Source organism: Drosophila rhopaloa, unplaced genomic scaffold, assembly GCF_018152115.1.
Source record: "Drosophila rhopaloa isolate 14029-0021.01 unplaced genomic scaffold, ASM1815211v1 contig_115, whole genome shotgun sequence".
In the NCBI taxonomy this organism is placed as follows: domain Eukaryota; kingdom Metazoa; phylum Arthropoda; class Insecta; order Diptera; family Drosophilidae; genus Drosophila; species Drosophila rhopaloa.
This window is the reverse complement of record NW_025334990.1, coordinates 6,147,545-6,163,059: the sequence shown is the minus strand read 5'-3', so window position 1 is coordinate 6,163,059 and position 15,515 is coordinate 6,147,545. Positions and strand designations below refer to the sequence as shown.

The following is a 15,515-nucleotide window of genomic DNA, read 5'->3' as shown; positions in this document are numbered from 1 at the left end:
TAAAGCATAAAGTAAATAACGTTTATTAAATTATAAAGCATTAAAAGGTGAACTTGAAAGGTGAAAGGTGAATCAATTAGGGTCTAAGTACTTAAAGCTGTTGTTTTTTATTTTGATCCCACTTTAGGTTTTCCAAGTACAAATTTTCTTATTTTTAGACTCACAAAATTACTGTTTAATATTATATCAATCGCAATAATTTATTTTATTACCTTTGGAAAATTTAAGTTTTCTTATCTTTTTATTACAACAAGAGTCCACAAAGTAATAAATCATTTTTCACTGCTGATAAGCAGTCGTTAATAGGTTAATTAAATAATCTCATAAAAAACGAAGAAGCTACGGTCTTGGAAAATATGAAAGAAAATACCAAACATCATAACAATACGCATGAAAAGCTTGTCAACGTCTTTATCTGGCACTCATCGAAATTGAATAAATTGGTCAAGACATTGCGGGACATTTGTGTGTTGGCCAAAACGAGTTCGTTGCCTGAGTCTTTTGTTTGGCGGGTAGTGTTGAGACGACGGGTCAGCTATAAAATGGCATTTATATGGATTAGAGATACGCTGCAAGAGCGTTGACAACGCAATCTCGGTGCCGCCCTTTAATCATTTTTAACGGTCTCCTGGCTGCAAGTACTCGAAGAGCACGTCTGCCCTTTTGCAACATCTCGTTTGCCATTTCAGCGGCGTCATGGCATTCGTGGTTAGTTAGTGTCTCAGTTGCCTCACTGCTCGTTTTTCTCATTGCGGACTGCCGCTAATTCACGGCTTCCCTTTAATCAGCCGACGACCTTGCCACACTTGCACACTTGCCTAATGTCACCCAAAAGTGGGAGGCTGTGCCTCTGCACCAGTTCTCCGGAGTTCCCCCTCGTTGTGACCCACATCCCTGGCAAAAAAAAAAAGTCAACAGCCAGTGGCGAGCAATAACCCCGCTGTTGCAGCTTCACGCTCCACGGGCACAGCTCCACATCCATCACGTGCTTCGCGGCTGCGGTTGGCGTCTTGAACCTGAGCCACTACATTTAGTTATTTGTACAAGAAATGTTTCGCTGCCGCTTTTTGCTGGGCATTTTGCTGCGTTGCGGGGCGCAAACAAAAGATTTATTACAATCAAATATTTCTGTCGCTACGCCGCCGCCGTTGTTTTGTTTTGATTTTTGGTTTTTTAATTTTTGTTTTGTTAGCTAAAATTTATTTTATTACATTTTTTCAATTTCTTTCACTCGGCTACGTTTTGTTTCGACTGCGGCTTGTGCAATGGCAGAGATGTAGCTGTTGCTGTTGCTTCAATAATTAAAACAACAACCATTAGGTGCTTCACTCGAATGCGTTAAATGTCGGTTGTTGTTGCTGCTTGTTTATCATTTTTGGTACTCGTAAGTCTAAGCTTAGCATGACACTTGTTTGACGGTTATATAAAAACGCAATGCAGCTCAGCACTAAGCACACGCCATGTCCAACAATTGCAGTCGAACATTTAATAAACATTGATACGGATATTTTGGCTTGTGACAAATTTTGTTGTGGTGGCCCACTCACAATGCAAACAATGGTGTGATAATGCTTTCAAAATTTAATGGAAATCAAATCGATTTCCTTTGTTGCCGACGAAAGCAGATCGGCAGCGACCTTGACTTAATTAGGCGCTAATTGTTCCGCCAAAGAAAGAACCATAAGTGGTTGGGTATGCTCTGTTATGTAATGCGGGTAAATCAATTACCGAAAGTCAAGGAAATCCCCGGAGCGAAGACAAGCCATTGTGCTCATTAACAATAAATTGCATCTGTGGTTTTATCGTAGCTCATCTTTCGCCTGTCAGCCCCATCCACACCCCCTTTAAGCTCATTTGCAATTGTAGATTTGGCGAAATCTCAAGCAACATCATTAGGCAGCGACTACTGACTGAGATTTGGCAACGGAATGTTTGCTTGAACTCGAACTTTTTGTGGCGGTTACCTAATCCCCAGAGCTCCGCAGGCTCCTCGGATTGCAGTTGCAACTGCAACCGGTGCAACAGTTGGCTTCCTCTGCTAACCTTATGCGGGTTTTTCGCCTTTTCGCTTTTTGGCACACAGACACACTGCGCGAAAGCGGGGGGGAGTCAATTAAAGCAACATGTGGCAACCGACCGAGTGACTTGAAACTGCTGTTAGAGCTGTTAGATGCGATATCACTCCGCGCACTCCCTTCGGCGCTGGACGGTCTGAAACTGAATCTGAAAACGAGACTCCAACTGAAACCGAAACTGAAACTGAGGCTGGGGCAGCTGCATTCAACTTCAACTTGGCAACAGGAAGTGGCAGCGGTATTGTTGCCGCTTATCTGACGCGGAGATGCTTCCTTGAGATTTATTTGGCATCTAGGCAATAGGCATCGCCACCGTCATCCCATCCCATCAACATCATCATCGCCATTGCAGTTGTTGACTTTGACTCATGGCCTTTTTGCCAATCCCAGCTGAACGATGTTGCCGACTTCTTTGGTTTTTTCGGCACTTATCTAACTTCCGGGTGACGTGGGCCGAAATCGAACTTTTATGAGTTGCATCTTCACTGTAATGGCCGTCAAATCAACGCCGAAACGACCGAAAATGTTTTATCCACCAACTGGGAGCAACGATTCATCCCATCCGATGTCTGAAGATGCGCCAAGTTGGTAGTTTACCTCGAGCCATAATTAAAAGCATTTAGTTTTTATGTTTTTGTTTATGTTTATTATTAACGTTATAGTAGTTTTTATTTTTGTTTTAAGCTCTACAAAAAAGGTTCGTGTGTGGTCCATATGGGGTTTATAATTAACTTTAAGTACATATTTACAAAACAATTTTATTCACCGCTTTCGCAGGCTTTTGTAACATTTTTGCCCATATAAAAATACCAAAAGTTGTTATAATTTTTGTTGTTTTATTGAATTTCGTATAACTTAAAGACAAAAACGCGCGCATGACTAATTTGTACACTTGGGAGAGACAGCGATGACAGGGGCGGGAGATGGGTGGTAATGCCAACAGATAACGAAAGGTATGAAGTGTTTTGTACAAAAATGCAGGAGGGACATGGGATGGCTTACAACTTTAAGTCTATGTAACAATTTCAGCGGGTTGGGTTGTACACAAAGGCGGTCTGCGGAGGAGTACGGGGCAGAAGCGGACCGCAGACCGCGGGGGCAGCGGGATCAGTTATCAGATATCAGTGCTGTCGCCTGGCTGGCGGCCAAGCGGAGACCCCCGCCGCGGACCTAGTCCCATCCGTGGCCATGGCTCACCGGCACCCACACCTTCTCCCAGACGGGCTTCCACACCTTCTTCCACTCCTGCACCTTGACCTCCTTCCACACGGGCACGTTCACCGACTGCCACTCGTCCTTCCACGCCTGCTTCTTCTCGGTGGCCCACACCTGGCGCTTCTCGGTGCGCCAGATCTGCACCTTCTCCTCGATCCAGGTCTCGCGCTTCTCCTTGATCCAGATCTGCTTCTTCACGTTCTTCCAAACCTGCATGGGAACCCTTAAGTAATAATCTTTCTAGGCCATTGTCTTTGAGGTAAACGCACCTGAACCCACTCGTCCTTCCACTCCAGCTTCTTGTCCTGCTTCCACTCCTGGACCTTCTCGGTCTTCCACTCCTGCTTCTTCTCGGTGCGCCACTCCTGTTTCTTCTCGGTCTTCCACTCCTGCTTCTTTTCGGTGCGCCAGACCTTCTTCCACACGGGCTTCCAGACGAGCTTCTTGCGCCAGAGATCGTGGCTGGTGTACTCCCAACCCTCGTGGTCCTTGCCCAAGAATTTTTCACCGGGAATGCCCATTTTCACCTGATAGAAAATCGGGTTTAGTTTGTATTTCTAAGAAAGCTGAGTATGACTTACCCATTGGGGCTCAAACATTTGCTTCCAGTCTGCGACCTGTACTTCCTTCCAGATGGGCACTTGTATTTCCTTCCAGAATGGGACCTGGACCTCCTTCCAGATGGGCACCTGGATCTCCTTCCACACGGCCACCTTGGTGGGAACCCAAATGGGCTTGGTTACCTTCTTCCATTCGGCCACCTTGACCTCCTTCCAGGCAGGGACCTCTCTCTCTTCGATTTTCGGCTTCTTCACGATCTTCCAGTCGGGAACTTGTTCTTCTTTCCAGACTGGAACCTGAAAACAACAATTTTAATATTGTCTCTTAAAATCGAAAGGAGTGTCCTTCGGCCATACCTTAACTTCCTTCCATATTGGGACGGAGACCTTCTTCCACTTGGTTTCCCACGCCTCCTTCTTGACGGTCTTCCACACCTGCACCCAATCCTCCTTCCAGGTGAGCTTCTTCTTCCACACACCCTCGGGGGGGTGGGCGTAGGCTAAACTTAGGATTAGCGCGCAGCTGGCGCTGAGTAGCTATGGGAAAATAGGAAATGGAATGTTATTGGAATATTTATTTTGATTGATTTATTAGAATTATTAATGAAGCACCAAATCGTTCAAATCGGTTTGATTTTTTGTTTATATTTCATATCTTATATTTAACTTTATTTAAATGTCCTTCATGTTTTCATTTAGGTACAATTTTTATAATCGAATTTAAGCTATATTCTTTGAACCCCGAAATAATTTTATTTGGCATTAACTATTTCCAAGACATTAATTTTGACCTTATGTTGAGGTTAATTTTGACTTAAACTTAGTTTGGTTGAAATCATATTTTTATGTTATGATATAATTAATTTGATCATTAAGCTTAGGACAATAAATATCACAAAAGCTATTTTCGCACTGATATTTCCACTTGAACTGTAACTGTTTGTTTTGGTTTCCACAGATGATTATATTATTATATTATTTTTGAGGATTCACTTTGGACACTTTTTAGACACTAACCAATAGACTTAGGGATCTCATGCTTGGTATCCCTTGCACCACCAACAGCGCGTCAAAACAAAAGGAGCTGATATGTGCCTCCTCTGAGGTCTTCTATGAACACTATTCGCACTTCCCTACATGCACATCTATTTATATTTTGAATGGTCTCGTCTCCGAGCCACCGACTCTGCCGGCGTCGCAGTCGCCGTCGGCAGAGCGGCGGGGCAAAAACAAAGAAAAGCCAAATTCACAACCGCCAGCGGACCAAAGCTTTGCCGCTCTGCCCAGGTGACTTACTCTTGCTCCAGGTGCAAAATGCACGCAGCCGAGGCGCCGCGTCGCTGCCGACGTCCCATTGAAAGCAAAAGTAAAAGCAAAAGCAGAAGCAAAGCAAAAACAGAAGCGAAACAAAAGCAAAAGTCAAGCTGAAAACGAAAACCGCAGAGAGTGAGAGTGGAATGGCGCTCAGCTGATGGAGCTGCCTCACGTTTGGACCGCTCTTGGACCGCCGATGACTGCGCGGATTTTCCCAAGGTAACGCCGCAGCTTCAACAACAATACACAACCACCACAAATACGCATACGTACTGTGGGCCGGCGATTACGGACTGCCATTGGACTCGAGTGCCGTGCGCTGGCTTTGGACCCGGGTGCACGGTTCACTTGAGAGCCATCTTCGCGGCATGGATGGACATCGACATCGACATGGACATGGACAGCAGAAGACCCCGAGGTAGAATGCGAGGTGCTCGTAATTATGATGTTGGCATCGGTGATTGGTCAAGTGCATCACCATCCATGCCCACGCAGCTGAAAATTAAGCAGTGTACTTTCAGCTCGTTATTCTTTAGTGGCTTAATTCGGTACACTGGTAAGTGTTAACCCCGATTTTAGTTTCTAAAATAAATATTTTTATTTTTTTAATCGTTTATTTTGTTTGTGTTATAATTTTTTTCGTTTTAAAGATATTTAAGCGGTATAAAATGTATTTTAAGAATTCCTCGAACTAAATCATTTTTATCGTTAATGGCACGGTGTTACACCATAAATTTAGATTAATAAATTTATATATTTCGATAAATATAAAAATTGTACTTTTTATCAGAAAGGCTTAGTGAAGTAGCTACTGAAAGTTTAACCCAGACGAAATATCCTGTTTGAACTTAATATCGCCTTTTTTTCATACTTGTGATCACAGAGTACAGAGTTTATGACTGTGCAATTTTGATATTTCTGTGATAACCACAGTTTAATAGAAAGAGCTTTCTTACCTAAAGTAAATTTCTTCATTTTGTCATTTCCACCCACATACTACATTTCACATCGGGCTACGGTGTTATAAGATCAATTAATAACTTCAAATGTTTTGAAACAAAATGTTTATATTAACCTAGTCTTAGGATCAAGGTCTTTCGAATAAAACAAGAAAGGAAAGCTAACTTCGGGCGGAGCCGAAGTTGATATACCCTTGCAGAATACTCTGTAAATTATATTCTCCAAAATTATTCATATGATGCATTCTTAATACTCATAAAAAATCCCAACTTCCTAACTTAACAAACACCAAAGTTATTCCGATCAATCAGTTATATGGCGGCTATAGGATATAGTCGGCTGATCCTTATGAAATTTGGTAGGTCGGATTTATTGGCCAAATATAAAACCCATAGAAAATCCCAACTTCCTAACTTAACAAACACCAAAGTTATGGCATTTCCGATCAATCAGTTATATGGCAGCTATAGGATATAGTCGGCCGATCCCGGCCGTTCCGACATATATACTGCGTGCAAAGGAAAGAAGGGTGTGTGCAAAGTTTGAACTCGATAGCTTTAAAACTGAGAGACTAGTTTGCGTAGAAACAGACAGACGGACAGACAGACGGACAGACGGACATGGCTATATCAACTCAGGAGGTGATCCTGATCAAGAATATATATACTTTATAGGGTCGGAGATGTCTCCTTCACTGCGTTGCACACTTTTGACCAAAATTATAATACCCTCTGCAAGGGTATAAAAATTCGCGACTAATTATTAAAAAATGTTCAACATTTTCGGTCTGCGTGGGAAACCAAACCTAATTATAATTTAAATAAAATTGTGAATGTTTTTACCAGCTGTTATAGTAAATCCAAATTACTACCATCAGCCATTAATCTGTACTCCGATTTTGGGGCGTTGTAGTAATTTGGCTTTACTATAATAGCATGTAGCAAACATTCAAATGTACCATAAAGCATTAATCATCATCGTCCACGATCATCCTCAAGTAAGTTAATGGGGAACGAAGTCCACCCCCCGAAAAGCGATCAATCAATGGCGGTGCGAAGTGGTTCACCTCCCGCTGGCAAAGCTATCGATAAGGTCAATTGCTGTGGGCGTGTAGCGCCTGCCGTCGTTACATTTGGCCAAGACGCTAAGTAGTCTTAAGCTGCAGCAATTCGGGCTACGTGCCCGCATTTTATATGGCATGATTAACCATGTCCGACTCTGTGCTCTGAACTTGAGTGACAAACAATTAGCACAGCTCAGCTCGGGCAGTCCAGTTGCTTGCAAAATGACCAGAGGAGGAATTCGGCTAAGCAAACGGAAAACAACAAACGCCATTTATGGACGCGTCGACCTAACCGCTCAAATGGCAAAGCGACCTCCGCGGCATGAAGACGCTAAGCGCCACCAGTGCTAGAGGTGGTTGTGCACTGAAAAAATTAAATATTAGACAAAAAAATTTGATCTATTTAGATCCAATTTCTTAAAGGCCAGCTAATGTTATGGTTTGTAATCAGTCAGTGTATGTCAACATGAAGTCAATTTGTTGGTAAACACAAAACCCCTTTCTTAATGTGATGTCAATAATGAATAACGAGTGCCGATTTGGAATATTTCTCCAAAACAATACCTCTAGCTAAGAGTTTTCTGTTTGATCATCTCTAAGATGAAATTAAGAAAGTTCATGTTTCCGGAACAGCAATTTAACATAATGCCTGACTTGTGAAATCGGCCCTAATAAATGTAATTATATTATTGATCAGCACTCAGAGGTCTTACATGATCTAAATAAATTTAAAAGCATATATTTTTTAAAACGGATTGAATAAATAATTATTTTTTTGGCTTGTAGTCTTTTTGAGTCAGCCGATCCTAAAAATCATATCGTAGTCTCAGAAAGTTAATAGTTGATTTAAAGTAACCAGACCAAATAAGCATTTCATATCGCTCCACATTAAAAATATAAGAAATATTGTCTTAATATAAATATTTGTATATTAATAAGGTATAAGATAATTTTCCAAACTATAAGTAATAATTAGACAGATTTTTTCGGAAACTTCTTTTTATTTAAAATTTTCAGTGATATTCTGGTATTCTGCTTCAATGACTTCCAGGGGCCAAATTAAGTTTTTAGCATGCTGATACGGTGCGGATTTTATGTTTGGTCATTAAGTTTTGATAAATGCGCCAAGACCAAACAGTTGGCAATAATTAACACTTGAGAAGCGGGAAACGGACCAAGTCTGAGTTTGTATATCTGAAATTGGAACTGCACACAGGGCGCATCAAGCTCGAGTTGACCCTTTGAGGCGACTTGATTCGACTGGATCGTAAACAGTATTTTATGCAGAAATTGAATCCGACAGGCCAGAAGTTACATCACAATCCAGGGAGGAGCAGACGGCCTTCAGTGCAGCACTGCAAAAGGAGAAACAGACAAAATGAAGCGTAGCCCCGACATGTAAAGCCAATTTACCAAAAAAACCAAAACTCGAAATTAGCTAAAGAAACACGAATTTAATGAAGAATGTGCAACAGGCTCGGCGCAGCGTTCGGTTCGAATTTTATTTTCGCCCAGTTTGCTTTTTGTTGTGCAAAATGAAATTGAAATTCCTGAAACGTGCCCAGCAGATCTGCGACGACTGCAGACTGCAGACTGTCGACTGACTGGCAATTCGAGTTTCGGTTTGGCTTCCCGCCGAAGATGTCGTGGATGGGGACCGAGATGGAGTCCGCTTTTGGCTAGTTGGCCAAAATCGACGGATCGATGGATGGCTGCAGGCCGCAGGCTCTGGAAACACCTTTCGCTGCGGTCGTCTTGTCCCTGCTCACCCAGTTGCATAATTTACGGCATCTCTTTATTGATCTGGACGTTTATTCGTATGTAGGTTATGCATTGCCTTACATTATGACTATCGGCCAGACAGGTTTCCGCTGCACGGAAGGGAACCGTGTGAAATTGGCTGGAAAACGTCTTAGACTGAGCACTCGATGGTTGCAAGGAAGGAAAAATAAATTAAAGAGAAAGGTTTGATGGGACTGACATTTCGCTTTGAATGTTTTGGCAGTTCGTTCAACTAATCCCATAATGGCCAATTTGTAATGCTGCTAAAGGGAAACGGAGGTGGCAAAGTCGCACGGAAAAAAATAACAGAGTAATATGATTGATAAATTAAAAACTTAAATCTTAATGCTAATATGTAGACCAAAGGAATTTCAAATAACAATCACATTAACGAGAAATTTAAACTTGGCTTTCGAAGGAATTTCAATGTAATGTAGGGGTTCCTGGATATATGCTTATATCACTCATAAAGAAATGGGAAATGTCGCCAAAATTGATAAAAAATATTTATTTTAAAGAATAACATGAGGTACCACAACAAAGCTTGGGAATAATTCTGTACTTTCTACTGGTCTAACGGAATTTATTTATAGGTAATATACTACTAAGATTTAATTAAGTTGTAAAAGATCAGTAGCCCCGTTAAAGCTTAAAAATGCACATAGATAAATGCTAATTGTTGTTGCTGTTAAAGCTTAATTAAAATATAAAATTATTTTCTCACCTCAATAACTTGAGAAATGTTCACCTGCCAATCAAACAATTATTAATTTCAGTTATCTGCTTATTTGAATTACTTCGTCATGATATTTCACATATTCTTTGTTTGACTTTTATTGCATTTCTTGGTAATCAGATGCATTTCCCATCCATGGGCAGCGTATACTTAACTTTATTGCACATACGCCTCATTGAGCGGGACGCTGTTGCAATGCGACAGTCGACTAGAACAATAAGCCATAACAAAATAACACTCACGTTCCCACATGGTTAACCTTCAATCAGGCTCTCGTGGATCAGGCCTAATCCGTAATGGGAGGAAGAGTAATGTGGGGGAGGGGGGGGATTTATCTCCATGGAGGTCTGCAACGTCATCGTCATCATCCCGGCGGTAATTGCTCTTGGCTTTCTTCACTCGGCACTTGGCACTTTGGCTGCTCCGCATTCGTTACGTGGAGCTGGACCCAACTCTCAAAACTGGAGCTGCAGGTGCTCGAGTGTTGACGTTAATGTCATTGTTGCCACGCTGTCCAGCTGACCCACATACATGGCAAATGAAGCAGCGCTAATTGCAGGCCGGTAAATTGATTTCATTGCAGTTGCATCACGCATGAGGCCACAGGCCATTCGAGGCGGTGGGTGCGTTTAGTCGGCTTAAACGAAATGCCAAATTAATTGGCCGGGTAATCTGAGTTGAAAGTGCGTGCATACACTTGGTGGATTTAGCAGCAGGTGGCCGATTGCGACCAGAGTGGCGCCGAAACTCGAAGTCCGTTCAGCAAGATGAGCGGCACTTCGTTCACTTGCTTCAGCCAAGGTCATCCGAACGGCGAGTTAACAACATGTTGAACACCGCCAACAGGTATTAACGCTTATTAATGGTAACCAGCAAAGCGCCTTTGTTGCTGGCTCTGTTGCAATGACCATTAAGCCAGAAGATGCTGAGTCGCCGACGGAACATTGATTATGGCCGGCCAGTCGTCCTTTGCTTCAGATACAGATACACTTTGCAGATGTAGATGCCGATGCAGATGCAGATGCAGTTTGCCAGCGCCCCAATGTGGCCGAAACCGGCTCAGTGGCCGGGGCTGTTACGCAATAGCTGGCCAAAAGCGAAGCCAGCCGATTTATCCACACAGTCAGAGGTCTCGCATTCCAATTTGCGTAGACTCGTCGCAAAAGTCCGCTGGCGGAGTTGCTGATGCTGCCCACTCCTGCTCCAAACTTTGGCGCTTTCTGCCCGCTTGTTGGCTGTTCGAAGTTGGCAGGCAGGTAGGCAGCTGCACCCGCTGCAGTTGATTTCCTCATTGCTACACAGTGCGAAATATTAGCATGACGTTTGACCCCCGGAACGGAACGGAACGGGTATGGAAAGTCGGAGGGGACAGGAAATAAGGGGAGTGTATACATATAAAAAGTGTTTGCCGTTTTTGGAGTGAGTCAACAAAAATAAATAAATTTGTAGTCCCAGAGGCGTTTCCAAAATGTTGTGTGCATCATTTAAGCTGTTTTAAACAAAACTCAAAGCAAACATTATTAAAAAGGCACGTAACAGGCTCAACTTTTATTTTAAAACTAATCATTAATTTAAAACTTTTAAAGACGTTTAAAGACTAAAACTATATATACAATGTTTAGGCTTTGAAAGTTTGTTTATTTTGTTTTTGTATTTTGTTTTCTTCTGTATTAATGCAGAAAGTAACAAGTTACAAATAAAGAGGAAAAAGTTAAGAAATTTGAATGTTCTTGAAGTGTTAAAGAAGTTCACATTAATAATACATACCATGCTCGGACAACAAAATGTTATTCTTTTCTAATTCGAATTCGACTTCCTGCTTGACGTTATCCATTTTTGGCGAGTGTAGGTAAGCTGGAGTTTAGCTGCGTTTCGAGATGAAGACACCGACACGCGAAATGAGACCTGCCTAGGCAGTATTTTATAACACTTTGACAAATATTGCTAATTAAACGGCATTTTTTGGCTGCCACCTGGCCGTCGATTGGCCAAGAGTGGGGCATCACTACAAGGAGGGGCAAGGTAAAGCGGGATCGGAGGAGCGAAGTGCCCATTCAAAAGCGGAACTGCCGCTGGGGCGACATCTTCGGTTTCCTGCAAGACAATTAGATATTGCGCAATCGGGCCGTGACTTACCCCATCGATTCGAGGTGGAATGAAAATGGGGGAGCCAAAAAAGAAGATGCAACCACATTACGTCAGCTCCCCTTTCACTCTTCTTGCTCGTCTTCGGCATTGGTACTATCATCATCATCATTATGACAACGCCGCCACATCTATCGCTGTTGTTATTGCGGCTGCATTTCTCGTTCAGCTGCCCAATTGAATGTCCCTCGGGGCGGATGAGTAATGACCCAGGTGGGCGTAAGGGAAGTGGCATGTGGCAAATGGCGCCATAAAAAAATGAAGGCATTGGCATGCGTGCGAATCTGTTTTTGCTCATTAATACGCAAATTCATTCACTTTACGCTTTTTATTGGTGTGTGACTATCGCTGGGTGTATGTTGCAGTTGCAATTGCAATTGCCATCGCAGTTTTATTTTGTCGCGCGCCCAGGAGCGTTATTTTTTTGGTATACCTGCCTCGTTGCTGAGGCATGTCTTTGCGGTTGTTCCGCTTGCAGAAGACAGAAGACAGCAAACAGAAGAAACCGATTCGGGCCGAAAGTGAGACTCCCAGGCACAGTGGGTCTGTATAACTCCTCCGACGCGCAATCATTTTCTCAGTTTTCCACACCAATTATCTTATCTCACTTTCCACTCACTCCGCTGCCGCCAGTTTGTCTGCCTTATATAATGACATGTGAGATCTGTTTGCGTTGTGGCAAATTTATGCGGCTTGAACTTCCACTTGTTAGGCCCTGTGAATCGCTGTCATGATTTGTCTGGAGTTTCGTGTGGTATGGCTCAATATTAACGCTGACTTTAATAATTAAGACAATGCGGCTATTGTTTAGGGTCAAGAACGGGAAAATCTTTGACAGCTTGTGGTAGTTCGGGCAGTTTCGTTAATTCATTAGCTACTTTAGCTAATCGTTTATTAAAATATAGGTTTCTTTAAATACAAAAGTTTAAATTATGTTGAGTTCTAAAAGATAAAAAAAGTCATTTTTTAAGTATTTCTATAATACCCTTCTTAGACTAATAGCATTGTTCGAGTATGCGAAATCTGATGCAATCGTTTACTTTACAGACGCGTCTTAAAAAAAACGTTAGTAACCAGAGGTGTAAAAGTTGGAAAATATCGCATAATTAAAAGAACCATGATTTAATAAATTCATTTATAGAATTATTAAGTATAAGTAAATACATGTTCATTTAGGGAATAGTTTTAGACAAGCTGAACAGCACTTAAAGAAATAGTTATAGTTATACCATCTCTGACCGAGGCACCAAAGGTAATAAAACAATAAATAAATGACTCTTCATTTTTGAATAATCAATTGTCATGTTAAAACTCAAGCCACGCCAACACTTTTTCATTTTAAAATTAGCAAACAGATAGATTTTATAGCACTATTGATCAATTAAAATGTTTCCTTGTTGTTTCAATGAAGACAACTGACCTATAAAGTGCTTTGATTTAATAGGTTCCTTGAACGGTTCACTACGACGAATACGATAAACTTTATTTGCCAAACATTTTTTGTACTAGCACACATATATTTTTCCCGTTTTGCGGTTGTTTGCTCATTTGCTACAGATTGACAGACCCGGCGACTTGATGACAAGCGACTGGCGGCAAGTGACAACAATGCCAACAAGGAAGTCGGACGCGCATCTTCCACGCGCGCCCAATTATGACAAACGACAACAGGGTGCCGAACTCGGAGGGGGACCCACCACACTGCACACTGCACACTCCACACTGAACACTCCACACTGAACACTCCACCCACTTCACAACTCTCCACCCCCCACACGCCCAACATGCCACACGCCCCGAGGAACTAAAGGCATTGAGTTATTGCTTGCAACACCTGCGGACTTTCGGCATTGTCATTGCCGTACCGAAGACGCAACAAAGTAACTGGAACTCCGAATAGACTCAGGTAACAGGTAACAAGTAACAGTCAACAGGTAATTGCCAGCTTTGTATGGCTTTGGTTTTAACGATGCGCTTTTTGCAATTCGGCTAATGCGGTTTGGCAGGAGCCCAGCTTGAAATGCATGCGACACAAAATGCGGGGGTGTCGAATGGGGAGGTATTGCCCTGTGACTCTGCCCTTGAAGTTACGATATTCGATGCAGTTTGTGACAAAAAATGAGTGAGTGAAGTTAGTTTGTAATTGGGCATCAAAGGGTTCCCCACTGTGAAGTACGAGGGTGGTTTGAGAAGTTAGCAGACCTTTGATTTGTGATGCAAAGGGCAGTAAACTGCCTTTAAACTATTTTTTTATTTTATATTTTATCTTATCTATCTTCTACTATCTTTTTTTTTTACCATTTTGGCATTTAAATTCATTTAATTCGGTACACTTTGGTACAAATAGTGAGTGAGTGAGTTTACTTATTATTACTTGTGCATCATAAGGTTTCCGACTTAGGGAATGTAGTTGAAAGTAAGGGAGTCGCTTGGGAAGTAAGCAGCCTTTTCTTTTAAGTATATATCATTTGAAAAATAAATGTAATTTTTAGATGTGCATTAAAAGTTGACAATTATTAAGTTCACAACAGAAATTTATGTCTGGAAATGAATAGAAATGCCTAAAACAGGTTAAAGACAGTCCCATTACCTATAACATATAGTGAACTCGAATTAACCTCTTGGCCAAGTCATTACGAACTGATAGTACAGATGAACAAATATGTAGGTGCTAGAATCTCAAATCACCGGTAATCCTATTTTACCACATAGTATTTTTGGCCACGGATTGACACCTCCGAAGGCGCGAAGGCTAAATTGAATCGCAATCTATAAATGCTCTGTGACATAATATGACCCAATAACAAGCGCAAATTGCTAAAAACCGCTCAACAATGGCAAATCGAACCTAATGGAATTTGTGCTGAGTTTTTTTTTATGGCCACGCCGCTTCATCTACGTGATTTGCTTGGAATGGCGTTTGAATAAACGAATTGGTGGGATGGCATGGCACGGCACGAAATTGAAAGATTGCAGCGTCACTGCTACAAAAGCCAGAAAGAGCAACACATAAAAGTGAAATGAAAGGAAAATGGGTCAACAGTGGTGGCCGAACACCGCTTGCAGATGTAGTGAAACGATCGTTTTGAACATTTGTAGTTTTGTGCAATTTACGGCGAACGAGAGCAACGGCTACTAGTCACCGCAAACGGATAATTATTAAATAAGCGCAATTAAAACGCCTCGAGGTGCCGATGGCCCAGAGTCGAACTCGACCTCCCCGCCGAAAAACAACAACAGCAATTGGCGAGCGAACGTCGATTAATTAGGCAGCGCCACTTTGATGCTTCATGCGGCATTGAACTTCGTACGCATGCCTCCACACACAAATTGCCGACACGTAATGGCCAAATATTGATGATCTCTCAGGTGGCGAAGTCTTGGGCTCAGCGGCTGACTTGTCATACACATATGTATACCCCCTCCGGCATTTTTGACAAATCATGTGACATATCTGTAACATATAATTTAATTTCCAAACCAGGGTTCGTGAAATATCATGGGTCTTTCAAAATCTTTTGATTTGCGAATAAAAATAATATGAGGAACTAGCAAGCAGTACTGATTAATATTTTCTAATAATTATAATGAACTGATTTGTACTGCCCTTTCATCAAGTTTTTTGAAGGAGATATTTATTATCCTAATTTTTTGTCAATGGTAGA

At 41.9% G+C, this 15,515-nt stretch overlaps 1 protein-coding gene across 1 annotated transcript; it reads right to left on the bottom strand.

Moving 5' to 3' along the window:
• Positions 1 to 2,803: 2,803 nt before the first annotated feature.
• On the bottom strand, positions 2,804 to 4,957 carry LOC108038271 (golgin subfamily A member 6-like protein 22). The gene is made up of 5 exons (XM_017115022.2): positions 4,868 to 4,957; positions 4,208 to 4,387; positions 3,872 to 4,147; positions 3,560 to 3,817; positions 2,804 to 3,500 (listed from the first exon to the last, which is right to left on the bottom strand). Exons 1-5 carry the CDS (start codon positions 4,886 to 4,888, stop codon positions 3,246 to 3,248), a joined length of 990 nt encoding a protein of 329 aa, XP_016970511.1. The 5' UTR covers positions 4,889 to 4,957; the 3' UTR covers positions 2,804 to 3,245.
• Between the last annotated feature and the right edge of the window lie 10,558 nt (positions 4,958 to 15,515).